The sequence below is a fragment of the Symsagittifera roscoffensis genome, chromosome 1, assembly GCF_963678635.1.
Source record: "Symsagittifera roscoffensis chromosome 1, txSymRosc1.1, whole genome shotgun sequence".
Taxonomy (NCBI): domain Eukaryota; kingdom Metazoa; phylum Xenacoelomorpha; order Acoela; family Convolutidae; genus Symsagittifera; species Symsagittifera roscoffensis.
In genome coordinates this window covers 8,609,856-8,630,297 of record NC_087062.1, presented here as the reverse complement: position 1 = coordinate 8,630,297, position 20,442 = coordinate 8,609,856, and the positions used below count along the sequence as shown (strand labels likewise).

Below are 20,442 nucleotides of genomic sequence, written 5' to 3'. Positions count from 1 at the left end.
CCAATCAAACACAAGAAATAAATACTATCCAAACAATCAATCACGAAACTCATCATATAATAGAAATAGAAACTACTCAAATAATCGTAATAGAAGTTATTCGAACAACCGAAATCAGAATTACCCGAACAACCGATCAAGAAATAACTCATTTAACAGATCAAACTATCACAGATCAAACGATAATTATCAGAATAGATCACAAAATAATTCACAAAAGCGACATTCAAGTTATAATAGTCGATATAGAAATTATTCTCAATCACCACATAGAAATAATAACCATTATAATAATTCTAAACATCGCTACAGAAGTAGTACACCCAAACATCAAAGACATATTAATCAAGTACAATCAAATGAAGAAACATCATCAGACCCCCCAGGTATTGACGACACAGGAAATATCGAACTACAACTAAATCGAATAAACTGTGGATCATCAGACACAGAAAGTGATACAGAAAACACTATCTCCATAAATATGATAGCAGTCGAGAACGACTACGAACATATTATATATGAACAACCTTTTGCATCACATATATATGAAAATCAATTGGAACTCCTTCACAATTATTATATTGAACCCATCCATACTACACAAATGGCACAAGAAACTAACGAAATTAACACTGTAAATAAACCCAATGAAAATGACAAAACAAAATACTTGAATACACATCACATCTACCAAAATGTACAAAATGAACAACCCAAAGGAAAAATTTGGACAAAACCATTTCTTTTAGAAAGTCCAAGAAACAAAGAATTTCAACCACCAGATCTTAAAATTGATTTTTTAATTGATTCAGGAGCAGAATCAAACATAATTAACATTCCCACATGGAATGAAATCAAAACATTACATCCAAAATTAACGCCTCTTGCAACCTCTAGTAAACTAGCAACAGCACAAGGATCAACATTAGTAAACTATGGAAAAGTTCAATGATTTTTTCTCCCCACAAGAACAATGGAGCAAAATAAAATTTTACACATGCCATTTAAACAAATATTTCATATCACAGATATTAAACACAATATCATTGGAATACCATTTATCTCGAAATATATACCAACAATCAACATCTTGAACAGTAAAATACTAATCAAAGATAAGTACATAAAAACAAAAATTACAGCCCTAACAATTTTTCAAAGATTAAATAAACAACCACCATTCTTTTCAAAATTTTATCCAATTTATAACCAACAACGGAAACACCTGAAACCACTATCAGGATTCATATATAACTTTTCAATAAAACAAGTTCACCAATATGATAAAAATCAAAATAAACAACAACTCTTTATGTCAGACTTTGAATTCAAACCTATCCATGAGTTTTTCAAAATCACAATTTCATCCATAAAATATTTGAAAAATACGAATTCAGACATCATTTCGTTACATGTATATAACAATACATCGTATCAAGTAACATTACCCTTAGGACTTTTAGGATTTTGCGAAACCAACGCTACAATATCACCAATGCATGAAAAAGCATACCGCGTAAATAATATACTCCAATTATTAGATATTTGTCATTCCACGATTCTTAACGAAGAACTATCCATAAATAATATAATAAGTAATGAAAAAAGAAATACAGATTATTTCACAAAAACCCCATATTTCAAACCTACATTCAACATAAATAACTATACAGAGGATCAACAGAAATTTTTAACAATGTTTAACTTCCAACATTCACAAATAACACAAGACGAATTTGATAAGTTAGCCAAAGAGCTAATAAATTATTCATCAGTCTATGCAACATCCAATTTTGATGTTGGCAAAATCAGTTCATCACTACATCTCCCGTTAAAACCTGACGCAGTTTTCAAAAAACAAAGAGCAAGTAAAGTACCAATTCATTTACACGATAAAGTAAACAAATTACTGGATATTTTAGAGCAATACAAAATTATCTCACCGGTAAACAAAGAAGAACAACCAAAAGGTAACACATTTTTTAACCCCGTTATCATCTTAGCAAAAGGAGAATCATTAAAAATAGTTTTAGACGCTAGATATCTTAATTCACTAATAGACGAATCAAAATGCAATTGGCCTATTGAACCAATACAAGTTATTTTAACAAAAATAAACGGAAAATACTTTACAACCGCAGATATGAATAGTGCATACAATCAAATGCCACTAGACAAACAATCACGACGTTTAACACAATTTGTTATTGGAAATCAACAATATGAATTCAACCGCCTATTCTATGGAATATCCATAGGACCAGCAGCATTTTCAGCTTTTATGAGCAAAAATTTTAGACCACTAATACTCAAGAAAAACGCAATCATCAATTTAGACGATGTTTTTATGCAATCACAGACAAAAGAAGAAATGTTTACAGTTTTAGAACACTATCACAAAATACTTCAGAACGAAAATCTGAAGGCCGCCCCCATTAAGTCACACTTCTTTTTAACACGAGTTAAATTTTTAGGACATAATATAGAAAGAAAGACAATAACTCCATTAAAATCACGCATTGATGCTATTCAAAAACTTCAACCACCAACAAACATAAAGAAAATCCAAGAATTCCTTGGAATGTTGAATTTTTTAAGCAAATACGTTTATAAAATGCAATTGTATTTAAGACCATTCTATAATATCCTCAGACAACAAAATAATTTTGAATGGAATACAGAACATCAAACACGATTTCAAGAAGTTAAAAAACTTCTAACTGAACAAATTTCAAATACAATTCCAGATCCAAATCAACCATTCTATTCAATGTGCGATGCTTCAAATTTTGGCATCGGCGCAGCATTATTACAATCACACAATGGTACAAATAAAATGAACCTTATATCAGCAAATTCTCGATTATTCACTCAAGCAGAGCTACGACTCTCAACTTTAATGAGAGAATGTACAGCTATAATTTATACACTTACGGAATATGAATTTCTGATACTTGGATCAAAACAACCAACAGTTCTATACACACATCACAAATCATTCAATTTTCCTCTGCACAAAAGTCAAACCCAAATCACCGAGTTTATAGATTTCAATTAATTCTAATGAAATTTCCAAACTTACATATAGTTTGGACAGCAGGAAAGAATCTTGCATTACCAGATACTTTAAGTCGAAATACACCACCTGAATTACTTACACAAAAAACTACAGTTGAAATACCCAAAAATATAAAATTTTACCTTGCAGAAAACGAAACATCACCCCGACTAGAATGCAAATATGCAGTAAAAACTGACATTGAACAATCACAGATAAATAACCTACAACACTTCCCACTTTACTTAGATTGCCAAAATAACCACTACGAAGTTGACCTACTTGGAACATCAAATTTCAAACCAATTCCATACTCACAATGGATAAAAAATAACACCCAACAAAAAGAGTAAAACAACACTCGCATAAAAAAGACCTTTTTCCGTTAATTGAAAAAATAAAATCTAACTGATAAAATAAATTTATCAGGACCACAAACAAATGATTCAAAATACACAATAAATCAAGTTTTTGACCTCCATGACCCACTTGACACAATTCCTTTATCTAAATTAGAAATTGAAAACATTTTTCTCCCCCCAACAGATAAAATTACAATTAATAACTTGAAACAATATCAAAATCTTGACCCAGTAATTAGACAACTGAAATCATGGCACAAATACAAAACTAAACCCGTAAAAGCAGATACCACAATTTTAGGAAATAAAACACTCCTTCGATATTTTCGAAAATTTAATAATACAACAATCAATGAAAACACAGACCTTCTAGAATACCAATTAAATGAATCTACAGTTCCCTGTCTCCCTTTAAGTATGATTCTCATAGCTTTTAACATTTCACATACACAAAACATTAAAGGACACTCAGGATCAGAAAAAACATATTCAAATTTTATACAAAATTTCTATTTCCCAAATGCACCAATTTGGATAAAAGTACTATGCAATGATTGTATAGTATGTCAGCTAAATAAACCTTATCCAAATCAAAAACAAATAGCACAAAAACAAGATTTTAAAGGACAGAGTTTATACTTTAACCATCGTATCTCATTTGATACAAAAGGACCAATTTCACCATCATCTGAAGGAAACTCCTACATTATGGTAATTGTTGACGCATTTACACATTATGTAGCACTCAATCCAGTACCACATTGTAACGCTTATTACGCTTACACAACACTTTATGAACACTGGATAGCCAAGTTCGGACTACCCGAAATTTTAGTTACAGACAACGGTACAGAATTCATAAATAATGAAATCATCACACTATGTCATTTATATAACATTAAGCACAAACCACGTACATCTCATGCACCTTGGACAAACGGCTTAGTCGAAGGTATGAACCGTTCACTACAAGAATATCTTAGATGTATCATCAATGGAAATGATACAAGATACACCGAATGGTCAGCAGATGTAAAATTATTTCCCTTAGCATATAATTCACAAATTACGACAAGGAATGTCACCATATGAAATGGTTTTTAATCAAAAGCCACGTAAACCAATTATGTTTACAGCAAACTCTCATAAAAATGCACAAAGTCATTGTCAACCGAATAAAGACTCAATTTGTTATAACCTACCTTTACACACACATGATGAAGATCATTTTCATCTCCCACAAATTCTTAAATTAGCCTCCGGTACACACACCGAATGGATTTTAAATAGAGATAAAAAACACAATGAAATTTACCAAAAAGTAACAAAAAAAATGTTACAAAGGCAAAACATTAATGAACAAATAAATTCACGCTTTACACCAGCCTCCGATTTGAAAATTGGAACATTTGTTTTAATACCTAATTTTAACACTCAAAAAGGAATTTCTAAAAAATTACAACCCCTTCGTAAAGGACCATACCAAATAATTGCCAAACCCACTGACGTAACATACAAAATCACCGACTCAGACCAAAAAGAAATTGTTGAACATCGAAACAATTTATTACCTTATTACCCAAAAGAATACGCACTACGCGAACTAACTCAGTTATATTCTTTCACAGGTTTAAAAGTTATTCAAAATATTCCACATACGGAAAATGAAACAAAAGAACATTTTATTCACCTCGAAACACAAAATAAAAAATCAACTACAACGAAAAACAATACAAAAAAGCTAGATCAAAATATACCTCAAAAAGAAGGAAAAAAAAGAAAAATGACAGAAAAAATTATTCCCAAAGAACAATTAGAGAAATCAGAACATAGAGAGTCATCACGACTTAGAAATCAACCACGCAAAAACTACAAAACATTCATTCCACAATCTAAAATATTAAAGAAAGTTGAATTTCAAAAACAACTTTAATTTTACAATCAATAATCTTTGCACCTCTGAAACATTTTAAACTTGCTGACAAACACGCTGACAAACACGCAGCGATTCTAGTTCAAAATTAGCCAATAAGATTCATTCAATCCGTCACCTTCTATAACTCTAACACAAACCAATTAGACGAAAAAATTAAAATCCAGGCATATCTATAACTATAACTTTACGACCTCCAGGTCAAATATAAGCAAACCACTCCAACTTGACAACTAAAATAAATATCACCATAATATCATAACCCTCCCTTATCTAATAACGCAAAGATCAACAATTTTTCCCCAACTCAGACCTCAGATACCCCCCAAATAAAAATGTTAAATTAGCCTAAAGTAAAAGAACGACCATATTAAATTAGCCTAAAATCTCAAAAATATCCCAGATCACTTGACAAATAAAAACAAAGTAAAACAAGACCTCCCGAACACCATAAAATTCGCCCCCAACAATTTTTCACAAAACTCAACCCACTTGTCAAAAAACCAATAAATAACTCGACCACACTTGAAAATTGCCCTAAACAACAAAAAATATTCGATCAAGAAACCATTTCTTAAATGCACTTCTCTCAATCAGTCAACATAATACTCAACATTTTCATAAACTTTTTAACAATATTCAAACCTTTATTCATATTTCTTTTTGATACCTTTGAAGCTTTTGTAATAATCGTTTTTTGCAATATTTTTTTAATTTTCTATTTTATATTTGAACTATACCTTTAACTTTCAAAAGCCATTGACCATATTCACAGGTACGAGACCCAAAACTTATCTAAATGATACGAACCATTTTTAGTAGAACAGATATTTTTTTACTATTTGTAATTTTTATAACATTTTTATCATCCCTCATCTTGACAATATGCAAATGTATAAAGAAGGCAGTCATAACATTCGCCTTAGCAACAATCCTTTTAATTCTTTTTCTAGAAGAATACTACAGTAAACATAAATTTTTTCACTAAAAGATATCAATAAAAAACCTCAAAAATCACCGACATCATCCCAGGAAAACCCAACACCACCTACCTACAACTACCCAAAACCCCCAAACATCTACACGAATTTCTTTCCAAGATAACCCATATACCTTTGAAGAACGACACGCTCGCTTATTTGAACCACTAGAACCAGCTCAACGACAAGCACCTCTAAGTGAACCAACATATAACTTGTACCCAACACTACCACAAGAATTAAGTAGAATACGAAATCTTAGTCAAAATCAAAATACAGTTGAAATAAATAGACAAATTAAACATCCACGACGAAACAGAAACTTTCAATTCCCCCGAGTTCATTTTGATATACCCCAATCCCCATCACAAAGTACTCCAGAAAACCCAATTGGTATATTACCAGAAACCCCTACGCTTCTTTCACAACGTAGCACCTCAAGCCTACCCTCAGATTACTTAGGTTCAACACCAACATCTGAACAAATACGTGAAAATCCCTTTAACCCCCCAAACCAAACATCACGACTACCATATTGGACAACACAATCATTCACACAAGGTGAACCCAATTTAATAAATGATCCGATAGATATTTCTACCGATACAACAACATCATCATCACTACCAGAAACATTATCACTACCATCAACACCATCAATAAGCCAAATTTCACCGACACCTTTTCCTTTAAATTTCCCCAATAATCTCGACGCTAGATATCGAGAACAATCATCAACAAATATCCCTCTAAGATTAGACTGGAATACATTCACAGCACCCCCACCATTATTTGGACAGCACCCAGAAAGTAACCGACTACACAACTGGGCACTTAATAGATTACAATATAGACAAGATATCCACGAAGACATTCGTAATCATAACATCCAAATACTCCAACAAAATAGTCTACAATTAAAATATGAAATCACGGTTAAACTAAACAACATTGCTCAACATCCTTACCCATTAAACCCACCAAACATAACAGCTCAATCACTACCACCACCATTTTTAACAACTGAAGTAATATATAAATACGACAGATATACCAAAAAGACAATTGGTTACATCACATTTTATAACCCATACTCAGGATTATCATACACATGTATATTCTAAAAATATTAATTTTTCTTCAACTCTTTTTTCTAGTAACCTCCAATCAGAACATAAATCCTTCTCCCCGCACAGGACCCCAAGATTTATTAGTAACACATTACGATTGTGAAGAAAATGAACAAAAAACACTACACAAATATGCAATAAATCAAGTATCACAATGCGAAACAGAACCACAAGCTATAGAAACTACAAATGTAATAGCGGCACTCTATTCAAAAGCCCGAGCAACAACAGTTATAGCATATAAATTCCACAGCAACATTTTCCGAAAAGAAAGTACATTGTTCACAAGTCTCAAACGGAAATAAAAACCGACTTGACCACGAATCATTCTACCAAAGTAATATCGAACGACTTTTACATCTCAATCCCGATGATTGTAAAAACGAGCTACTCAGACTAAATATCACAAGAAATAAAAACACCGACAGAAAATTAGTATATTTCCAAGTTTTTGCAGATTCTGTACATCAAGCAGAACTTGAAAGATATCAAGGACATATAAAACTAGATGAAAAACACCCATACAACGGCGCACACGGAAGATTAACTTATGACATACACGATAAACACTGGATACCACACATTGGTATAAATAACCCGTCAAACTGCAAAGCAGACACAAAAAACAAAGGATATCAAGAAATAATGCTTTTCGATTGGAAAATACAACTCGAAAAAATACAACTCACACGAGATTTATCTGACAACACAATGATCTATCAAGGAATTAGATTACCTTGTAAAAACGATCAAGGCTATTGTGACCCTACAACACGAACACAAGCAACAATTGTTTGGTTTCCCGAAGATACATGTACAACATTTCAAGTAGCAAAAATACACGCCCGAATGATAAAATTTCACGAGAAATATTTCATACAATCAATCCCATATGAACAAGTAAATCCATCACGAAAACAAAGTACTGATTTTAGAAACATCCACAATATAGAAAATAAATTGACACGTTTTCAAATATATCAAGAAACAGAACTTGCATGCAAATACAGAAACCCTCTTTACAAAACGCAATATTCTGAAATATTAGTTGAATACGAAAAAGGTTTCGACATGACCACTGGAAAAATAAAAATTGACCCTTATGCCACAGGTCATCCCCTAAACGAAGGAACATCATATATACCAGTTAATTTTCAAAAAAGTAATGGTCAACCTGGTGGACATCTACAGCCACATGACACTAGCAGCACACGCTTACAAGAACTATCACTAATGAATAATTCTTATTTTGGTAACATTCACTATGATATTCACTTAGATATGAAACTAGACTACACAATTAGTCGAATTTTTCAGGAAATGTCACTCTCTGAATTAGAAACACTTCACCAACTATGCGAATTAGAACGGACACAAATCTTACAATCACTTGCACTAGCAGTATTAAAAATACCCTACGCAGGATATTTATTATCAGGAAATAGATCAAATTTTTTAGACTACGAAGGACACATTTTATGGTTTTATACCTGTACCAAAAAAGTATCACCACTATATGTTTTTGAAGATAAAAGATGCTATAAAAGAATCCCTATCTTTTATAAAAAATAAAGTACATTTCTTTGACACACTTTCAAGACGGACATATTTCTGGGATACCGCAAACCCCAAGTGGATCAGAAAATAGCCACAATGTAGTACAACTGAACCCTGATGAAGATAAATATTACCTTCTTACCCCATACCCCACATTAATGCAATCACTCAAAAAATTTTCACCGGAAAGCATTAGAGCTATTGCTCGAAACACAAATATCGACAATCAATTGGAATATATTCAAAATCAGATATCCAACATCACATTAGAACACAACAATTCCAAGAATTATTAACACAAATGGACACTATACAAAGACAATCAATTCACCAAAACTTACGCAAACTTGCCGAAACCGCAGGATTTGCAGATATATATATATATATATATATATATACAAGATTATAGCGGATATTTTAAAGACATTAAAGACTATATAAATCTAAACGGTGAAAAATACAGACCACAAGATATCTCACCTATAACTATTTTTAGCTTTGTTACACTAAAAAATGAAATTCTTGATTTTCTAGGATGGCCCTATTACATCTTAGAAAAACTGACTATTTTATACGCAATGTTTAACTTTATAGGATTTCTGTTTTCACTTTTAAAAGGAATCTATAATACATGCGCTATACACACACAAGTAAAAAGACAAGCAAGTGTAGTACGCATACTATTTGCAGGATTTTTTGGAATTTTTTCATCATCAATAAACAAAATTCTTTTAGACGCACAAATAAAAGAATATAATACAAAAATAGCGACAAGGCAGAACACATACGACGAAGAACATAATAACATAGAGGTAACGCCTACAGCACCACAGTTACCACCCCTACCACATAACCATCCATTATCCCTAGTCCCACAAAATTTCCGAAATCTAGCAATAACACATAATCCAAATTTTAGACCAAACATATCACAAAGTTCCATACAACATATAATGAGACATCATTCACAAGATGAAAATACATATGAACAAATTATCGAACAACCCCATACCACAGCTTTTCAGTCTAAAAATAATAATTTTTTTCAGCCCACGATGAGCCGACAACTTGGATCCCTACACCGCTCAAATTCCCATCCAACCAACTTCAACACTCCAATTACAATAATTCCACTTTTTGCTTTCCCGCCACCCGATTTCCCCACTAGTAATATAACATCAGGCATGAATTCAGACACTAATTCGAATATTTCAGTTTTATACTCCATTTCACAACTCAATAACCCTAATATTGAAACCCCTGATGAATTTGCAGACTCCGAACCATCTCCATCCAATAATTTTCAAACCAACTCCTCAGTTTTTTCAAAACCCCCTTTTCAACCAATCCCACCAAATAACCCACTCCCATCCATTTCTACACCCTCTTATGCTTCACAAGTAACCCCAACCTACTCTTCATTCCATTCAGACCGATCATCCAATTCCCCAGATAATCCCCAAATCTCCCAAGAACTCGATAATTTTATCACCCTACAACAACAACTATTACACCCTAGCACCCCCACTATAAATCAGATTTCTTCCACAATAGAATCCTCAAACCCACCTACCCCTACTCCCTCTTCAGCTTATTCTGCATCATTAGCACAATCATCCACATCCACCGAATCATCAAATAGCACTAATAGAGCTTATCGCACTTTTAAAAGAAAATTCCCAAACCATCCATTCCCAACCAAACCAGGAACAGCCCGTGAATATATTAATCATCCACATCACACTAACACGAAAGATTTTCTAGCAATCACCTTACCTTCATTTCCACAATATACTTTAAACACCCCTCATGACACTAACGACACACGTAGTTTTGTAGATGAACATGTTTTAATACCTACACTTCATTGGACATCATTTTATCATTTTACTAATCCCCTTTGCCTACCATTATCTAATACTCATAACGATATAGAAAGAAATCAAGATATGCTATATCGACTCACCACACCACAAACACACAGACAATTTACTTATATAGGATATAAAAAATCACTAAAAACATTCACTGCACCCCGAGCTAACGAATTTACGCTAGAATATTACGATCATAACATCATACGAACTAACCAAGACCAATTTTTAGATGATGATCGCTTCGCTAACCCACAACTAACAGAAAAATTTTTCATCAAAACACCATATGTATTTACACTCAATATATTTGATCGAAAATTTGATCACATCATTTCTGAAGCACTAACCGACATGCAAGCTTACGAAAGTTTTAAAGAAAAATTTCAATTATTTTCACTAACCTTCCACTTCCTTGCACCACATGAACGCGATTTGCACTGCTCACACGACATTATGTTACGCACTAAACAAACCCACACATATACATATTATCGCTTCATACAAAATCATTTTGATCTACACGCTCCATCAAGACAACCACACCACCGTTTTCAGTTTCTTAACTCTAAATACACTTCACCATTTTTTCTAAATTTCACATATTGCATCAAAGATACTAACCTCCACGGCATCCTCCGCAATTATGACCCAATAACACAGATGTATATATTTTGTCCCATCACGAAGATCCTTAATGCAGAAGAATCTAGACCCTTTCTTATCCCACATGAATTTAACCAACCTATAGAAATCCCTATATTAGAATTCATCCACAATACTAAATACAATCACAAATTATATAACCTCATTCAAAACACACCTTATGAGTTTGCAGTTGGCACTGAAGAACTAAAAACTATTGAAGCACTTCAATTGCTTTGGCCACTGCTTCAAACTAAAAACATCATTCGCATACTAGCAAAATTACTAACAAACTCCGACATAATACACGACATCTTTCCCCACGGTTTTTTCCCCGACGACTAACAGGTAAGTATAATTTATACATAATTTTCACTAATAAATTTAAAATAAATACTAACCATTCTTTACTCATGTTTCATTTAGATCTTTAGCCTTCAAACCAGGATCATCTGAAGAAACAAAAAAACAAAATAAAAAATAAACTTGTTAAAATTCATCACTTCACTAATATTTTCCACAAGATAAACTGATAAAATTTATACCAAATGTAGTAAATTGATTTATAAAATGTTTCCCCAAAAGCAGTAAATTTCATAAAAAATGAAAATTTGTAATTTAATTTTTTCCCAAAACTAGCAGTAAAATAAAAATTCTATGTAGTAAATTGATAAAACGAAAATGCAGTTATAACCTTTTGATATTTTCATTCACTCGCACAAGAATTCTATCTAAACTCACACAGCTTGCCCACGAAGAATTGTTTAAATAATGAATTTCAGTTTCAAGCTTTCACACTCAACAACTCTAACACGCGATAACAAGTTTCAAACTTTCCTTTAACCCGGTTGGAAAGGAATTATATACTAAACAAAACTAACCAACGCAGCTTACTAAACACCGCAATTCATAGAATAACAGCATGACTAAGAAAAGAAAACCAACGAAACCCAAACCGGATTAACCCAGTTTAAAACTGGATAATTTATTCTTTTGAAGACTATTATAAAGTCTAAGAAAGAAATAATAAAACACAAAAAAGTCGAAAGACAAACCCATACCAAAAACAATTTGATTTTTGAAAAAAGGACACAACCAACGAAACATAAGAAAAACCACCATAAACCCAACATAAAACGTTATCACATAACAAGACCTCTCACAGAAAGCGCACGAAATCATACTCCCACTCCTGGCCTAACCCACCAGAGAGGACGTCCTGAGCATGCTCTATAGCCGGCCTAACCCACCGCGCTACATCCACGCTTTGTGACCACACTTCTATTTTTAATAAAAGGTACTCAAGGGTGAGTAACTCTTCAAAATAACCGAACTAAAACAAAATGCTTTTGTGAAAACAACTAACCAAAATCATAATTAAAACACTGAACTAATAAAAATTTTATAAAATGTAAACTATACTTTGCAGTATATAGATCATCACACAACAACAAAGACGAACATCCAAAGACAAAATGACCCCACTACACTTAAAAAAGAATGGCCAACCACAAACCGATATGCCGTCCACAATGACAAACTCAAAGGATTTAGAGTACGACTCGACTTCGCAGAAAAGGACTTCATTGAACTAGACCAATGACCACCTCGATGTTCGAGTATACGTACAGATCCGAGTTACAAGGCATCCCCTCCACGCACAATCTCCACGCCATTCCCAGACGAGGTCGAACACAAAAGAAGTTCTCTACATAAAACAGAAAAATCCGTCATAGCAAACCATTCTGAAATCAGATTGATTTCATTGGGAAACACCATCGTTGTCACAAGAAGACACGACGATTGATGCCCCTCACTCCAGCGTCCTGGAACTTCTCTAACAAAGAGAAACCGGACAAAAGTACGATGTTCGCCAAATACCAACGTCCATCATCCATCCTTTAAATTGCAGAAAGATAATTCTAAAAAACTCTGTAAAACCCGGATGGGTGGAACCTGATCTAAACTATATTTTATGATTGGATAAATTAGATATTTTACCACTGTAAAGTATTTAATATTAACCAATCATGATCCATCTAACTAACAACCCACTTATTTGTAAGTGCTGCAGCACCAGAGAGATTTGAATTTAACTTAGAAATTAGATACCTCTCCAAGAGAACTTCAGCAGTCGCAATAAACCAGTATACCCTAGATCTATTGAGCCTAGCAGAGACTAGTTAAACAACCTGAGACTATATAGTATAAGAGTAAGATTAGGATCGGTATTAGACTAAGAAGTTGCACGAATCTATCCGGCCGAAAATAAGATAGCGTGACGAGCAGACGGTGTACCCTATCCGAAATTACTCTATGAGTTAACCACAAGTACATAACTCAAAATGCAAATAATTTAAACGCAAATTTTTTAATTACAATTTTCTTTAATGCAAACTTTACTCAAAGTATTTTCGGCAGTGCCTTCAATTTTAATAAGCATCGTGCCCTAAAGATGAGCTGCAAAAATTATGAGCTGCTAAAGATGAGCTGCAAGAAGAGCTCGATGGAAGTTAAACGCATGCGAAAAGCCTAAAAGCGTTTAAAAATAGGTGTAATTGGTGTTTTAAAAATATGGTTTAAATAGGTTTGAGTGCTATTTCAGAAACCATATCTGTTTAGCAATGATTGCATTAACAATTGTGTATGAAAGTTGTCATAGAAACTTTGAGAAATTAAGCCGTTTCGAGAAATTAATGCAGAAACTGCCATTTTTTCTTTGGAAGCTTTGCTTTTTTGCGGCTGTTCTTTGTGTTGCGGTTCATAATTTTTGATAAATGGGCGGCAAAGAAACTATTAGAAATGACCCGAAGTAGAGAGATGCCGTAATCTTACATAAAAAGGGCAATTTTTTGACAGTTTAGTAAATTTATAATCTTCAGGAAAAACAAATACCCCCACCCCTCCTGAATCTTCTATTGATTTTTACTTTTGTTTTCAAATCAATTGCAGAAAAATCTGAATTACAGTGACGGTTCTTGTTTTAGAGATGATCGAAGGCATCCAGGATTCATACAAGCGACACCCGAAGAATGCACACTTAGACCAGCATTAGGGACCAGTACTGGCTGAGCAATTCTCTAGAAAGTGAAACATCCAGAGGATCTTGTTAACTATCCCACTATCTATGGTACAGATTTGCCACCCATATTGGGGGACTAACTAAATGGTTAAATATATGTTAACTTTTATAACAAGTTTCCCCTCTTTTGCAGTGGTGGTAATAGTTAACAAGATTCCATCCAGATTCTCAGAACACAGTATTTTTAGTTTATATCTGTTTCCTACTTGATGTTGATATACGTAGAAAAATGCCCGTGTTCAGTTTATATTTATGGTAGAGTATATATATGTTGTAGTAGTTTTCTTATAAACACCATTTAAACGCAGGGCAACAAAAAAAACCCGGAAAAATTTCCCGAAGCAATTTTAAGTATATTTGCGTGTAACAGCTCACTTATAGTATCTGGAAAAAATGTTTTCCAAAAAACATGAGTTCCTGACTTGATTTCCAGAAAAAAGATGACATTTATAGGCTAGCATTTTAAAAATTTTCTTGTTTCTGACAGAAATTCGCTGTACTTCTTCGAGTTAAAAAATTGGAAGATATTTGCTTTTATTTGTTATATTTTGTAGTTTTGAATTTTCAAACGCGTTTCTTGACACGATATCTTTTTTTTGGGTTAACAACTAGTTTAACAAAGTCAACTGAATCAATTCTCTTACATATTTAACTGCAAATATTTCTTAACTTTCACGTATATATATATATATATCACTAAATGCATGTATTTATTACGTTATACAAGCTAACACGCTCCAATTCAAAATAAACTATCTTTTAGATCATTTTAGGTAGCAATTTTTTTCCAATATTTTTATAGAAAAAGTGTTGATTTTTTTTCGGTTTCTGTCTTACGTCATAATTTTTGTCGGCTCATTTTCCGTTTTTTTTTCTAAATGCTTTTTATTTTATTGGTACGCTTTTCCAGCAGTCTTTTCCAATGCTTGGGATTTTTTTCATTCAAACTTATTTTCTCAATGACTGAAATGAGTTCTGTAGCTAGTAAATTTACCAACTTTGATTACGCTTGCGGTTAGCAAACGTTATTCAAACTGGAATAAAGATATTTTTCGGGCTAGCAACTTGTTTAACAGAATCATTTGATTCGCTTGTATCTTGGTTCATGAAGAATTAATATTTCTATGCGAGTCCCACACTTAGCGTGGAGGTGAGGACCGTGGTTTCTAATCTGACGAGGAACTGCTTTTTTTCAAACTGAAAATGCTCCGTTTCCAAAAAAAATTACCGGCTTAATATTTGCCACCTACCTTTTGTCGGCTTAGTTGCTTCATCGTAGAATGGCTTTTTTCTATACGCATTTTGCATTGTAGTTGTTCTTAGTGTTTTGATTTACTTTGGCTGTTCGCAATTTCATGACGTCGTATTTTTTTTTGCTTAAAATGTTTTTCTGCTCAAAATGTTTTTGTCTGCTCAATTTTTGTTGGCGTAATTGCCACATCGTAGAAATGATTTTTTCATGCAATTTTATTTTTTATTAGCCTTGACTTCGTATATTTTGCTGTTTTTTTCGCTTAAAATCTTTATTCGGCTTAAATGATTTCGGCCTTTATTTTGTCGTCCTGTGCGACCTAATTTGGTGACATTTCAAAAGAAGCATAAGTTTGGGCCTGCTGAAAATGCTAAAATTCTTAGAATTGAATTATAATTTTGGTTTATATTTTGGTTTTACGAGGAATAATTTAGCTTTTGTCAGCTGAGGTGCAGCTAGTTAAGTTTAATTTAGTTTTTTTGTTGCTGTTGATTGTGTTTCTGGAGATGTTCTCCGCAAACAGAGCATGATTCCAGAAAAGATATCAATTTTTTTAAATTTGTTGTTTTTGGAAATGATTTTTTTCTTTTTTTTGGACTTAGTGGCTTGCTTTTCCTGTCTGCAGGCTTGCGCCGCTGTTTTTATGTTGCATCGCAAGTGGTACGAAATTCCGCTTCGCCTCTGGGTTTAAAATGTTTGTGGGCGGATCAGGCGTTTTCAAATCAGAACAAAGAAATTTTGAGAATATGATTTTGAAATTTCACTTGAGGTGGATGACTTTGTTATTTTCAAAGAGAACGAGTTTGTTGTTTGTGCACTTTTCACTACAATAAAACACTGATTTGTAATGTTACAGGCAGTTAATTGCAAAAAAATGTTTTTGATAAATTGATAAATTATATATTTTTTGATGCAAGGTATCAAAGAATAAACTAAATTTTATTAAAAAATGTTTTTTTTATATTCTTTTTCATGTCACAATGAAGCAATAAATCAAGAGTACTTTTACACCTTCCACAATAAGAAAATGTTTAATCATTATTTTTTTTGATTGCAAAAAATTGAAACAAAAACTCTGCTGTATATTCCGACTATTGAAAATGGGGAACAATTTTGTATTCGGTATTTTTTCCCACACAAAATCAGGCAGCACAAATAATAATCGGACTGATTCAAGTGATATATCATATAAGAGCCCGTTCAGTTGCAATTCGAACGGCAATGAAAAGTTTACAACAACCGGTATGAAGTTTTATGGGTTTTCATCAAATTTCGACCAAATTAAATGATAATAGCATGCTAAATTGGTCATAGGCCATAAAAATTTTTTCTTCCAAATGAAAACTAGTGTTAAAAGCTTCATTCGACAGTTTCTTGGCAAGAAAAGTGTTCAAACAAGTTTAAAACATATGCGCAAAAAAATAGAAACAATTTATTTTTGAATTTTTTTTTTCAATTTTTTTGTTTGTTATTCTGTTTTTGAAGGCAACTGTTGTCGAGTATGTCTAGTTTACTAAACGCTTCCGCGTTTGTATTGTTTTCTCATCACATCAAAAACCGACACTAAGTTTAAGTACTTTATAATTTTATGAACATGGTCGGAATCTTCTGTGCTACTTGCACAGCAACCGTCTATCCTTGTTTGTTTTTTCAAATGTTTTCTTCGTTTAATAAGAGTTTTGCAAACTGAACGTTCATAAATTATAAATTTGTTACTATATTTATGGATTTTTCTTCAACTTGACAATTTTTTTGAAACTTGGTTCAATAGGTAAATTTAATATTTCGCTGAGAAGTCTGAAAATTAAAATCCACTTTCGACACTAGAAGTCAATCAATTTTTTTGTGACTTTTATACTTTGCTGTTCGATAATGGGTTGAGGCTTCCTTTTAACAAAAAAAAACTGAACTAAGAAAAAATCAAAAGTCAAACTTCGGAAAAAATAGTTGAGCCTGATCATATTTTAGTTTTCCTGAAAAAAACCGAAAAAAAATCATCACGACTATGTAAATTCTAAACTACGAGCATCAACTGTTCAACTGTTGTCAATTTTTCTTGATTTTTTCTGTTTTTTTTGATGAGCTGCAGAGCCATCATACAGTTTTATGAGGACGCAATTATGGTTTTTGGACTGTTTAAAGCCGTTCAAAGAATCAAAATTCTGTAACGAGTCTTTGCAATCTTTGATAGATGTTCAAAGTTCTTGAAGATTTGGCAAGATTCTTAAATCATTGGAAGTGGGAACGCTCAAAGCGAGAACATCAAAAATGAAATTGATGAAACTGTCAAAACTTATTGTTTTTACAAAAACCTGGCAATAGCTCAGTTTCCAGAAGATAAGGTTTCAAGATGCATTTAATTATTGACGTTTACAAAACCAGCATTCAAAAGCTTTCCATGTAGACTCATTGTTGATCATGAGCGTGTCTCTTCGCAAATGAGAAGTTGATAAACCGTCACTTGTATTAGCACCACTAGCAGATTTAGGGAGGGAGATGGAGGCCCCCACATCAGGGATTCGATCCGCTGCCGATCCAAAGGGTCTACCTCTGTGCTTTTTGAGATATCCGTTTCTGGCTGACTGACCCTAAAGTTTTTTAAAGGCTCCTTGGGCACCAAAAGGTACTAATTTTGAGGGTGGAGCGATCTTTTAGTAAAAAAACACGATCTTTTATTCAAAAGTACTAATTTTGAGGGTGGAGCGGTCTTTTAGACAAAAAACACGATCTTTTAGCCAGAAGTTTCCAACACGGCTTTTTTGGCCTGTTTTTTCAAAAATATGTATGCGGTGAAAAAAATGGTAAAAACAGGCTCTTTCTTGTGATTTGGGAGCGCTCGGAAAATCAATATGCTCGATTTTGAAAAAATTTAACTTGGGAAGAAAATTTGCTTTTTCCTGGCAAGTTTTTTTTTTAAATTTGACTGCGACGCTGGCGATTTGGTTAAAACAAAGTATTTATAGTGATCTGTGAGAGCTCAGAAAATCAGCTTAGTCAGTTTAAAAAAAGTTTACAAATTTTTGAAAGTTGTCGGAAAATCCGCCTCGATTAAATCTTAGATCTGTCCTGTCTTCATGTCGACTTGGTAAATGTTCAGATGCAATAATCTAAAAAAAACAAGGATTACTTATTTAGTTCCCTTAGTATTCAATTATTTCGTAAGTCCTGGTCGAGCTTCTCCTTAATTGTGTCCATACATGTTTATGTGGTGATGACCCTCCAGCCCGTGGGTGTGTTTTTGTGGTGTCCTATAATTTTGACATCAAACATGGTGCCCTTGCTCTTCTGCCACATCTTGCGGGGGGCTATCATTGACCCGTCTGAGTGACATGCAATGTGGTGGTACCTAAAAACCCAGTGTTATTCTTCCAGTATTACCCACATAAAATATCAGAAAAAGAAACTGTTTAAGATTCCAGGGCAATGTTTTCTGAATGCTCAAACATTTTCAAGCTGCAATGTTACCAACAACAATTATAAATAATTATATTCTGCTTTCATAAAACTTAAAAAAATGCTTTCGTAAAAATTAGCAAAATAAGCCATTTTAAAAAATATCTGTTTAGCGCTTTTTTCATTTTCAGCTTGGAAGTTGAAAGTTTGGCTCTTTTCCAGTCCCCCCATTCGAAATACCGAGTTTTATGTTTGTTTTACGTGTTATTACGGCTAAACGCCTGATGTTACGCTGTAAAGTATGAAGAACAAATCTGTTCAGAATTGTCGATTTGTTCACCACGCCAAATTTCATTGCATTATGACAACGTTAAATAGACTTTTCAAAATTGAATTTGAAGGGGGGGACTCGAAAAGAGCCGAAACTTTTTGCTTGTTAGGCATGGTATCTAATTTCGATTGATTTACAATAACGAATTCTTGATTGGAGTAAGTCGCTTACATGTATTGGTAGCTCTCGAATGTGACGTATTTGCCTGTCTCGTGGATTCGGAACTTGCACTCGTCCGACTTTCCATTCCCGTTGCAGTACAGTCTCCCGTCTGTCTTCACTCGGAGAAACTTGTCGTGAGCCAGGGGGAATGTCAGACTCCTCAATGAGACCACGTTTCCTCCGTGGTTAGTCACTGCAAAACACACTTTTTCAAACTTTGTTTTACAATTAGACTCCACATTTGTCATGGTGTTAAGAAAGCTCTTGCTCCGACAACTCGCCAGCACCTCGCCACCTCCTCCCCGTATGAAGACCCCGCACCGCATCAGCAAGGATTGAGAGAAAAAAAGAAAATTAATGCACAGCGGGGTTTATTTATCTCCAAACTTGGATGGGGAAAGGATTGTTATATGGCAATGAGTCATCACTATAAAAGTCCGATTTCATGAGCTGATTAACTTATTGTTCCGGCTTTTGAAAAGTTCCGGAATATTTATGCAGGTGGTTTTTTGATTCAGTCAACTTTCGACTTTAAACAAGCCATTTCTGACGGTATCGTTTCGTCATCTGAAATGTACTGTTGGGCGATAAATGAAAAAAAAATTGTTTTCCAATTTCTTCGTCAATAATTCATTCATTTAGATTTAAATGTTCGCGTCTCTAAGTTTGTTTTACTCTAC

General features: G+C 33.4%; 2 protein-coding genes across 3 annotated transcripts in view; one reads left to right on the top strand and one right to left on the bottom strand.

The window, feature by feature from the left end:
• Positions 1-14,695, top strand: part of LOC134854179 (uncharacterized) — a 91,342-nt gene extending 76,647 nt beyond the window's left edge. The window contains exon 6 of the mRNA XM_063870332.1: positions 14,530-14,695. Coding sequence (XP_063726402.1) covers positions 14,530-14,597 — 68 coding nt within the window. The 3' untranslated portion in view covers positions 14,598-14,695. The remainder of the gene's footprint in view (positions 1-14,529) is intronic.
• LOC134857177 (46 kDa FK506-binding nuclear protein-like) overlaps positions 1-20,442 on the bottom strand; it is a 211,039-nt gene that overhangs the window by 147,676 nt on the left and 42,921 nt on the right. The gene's annotated exons all lie outside the window — the stretch shown is intronic.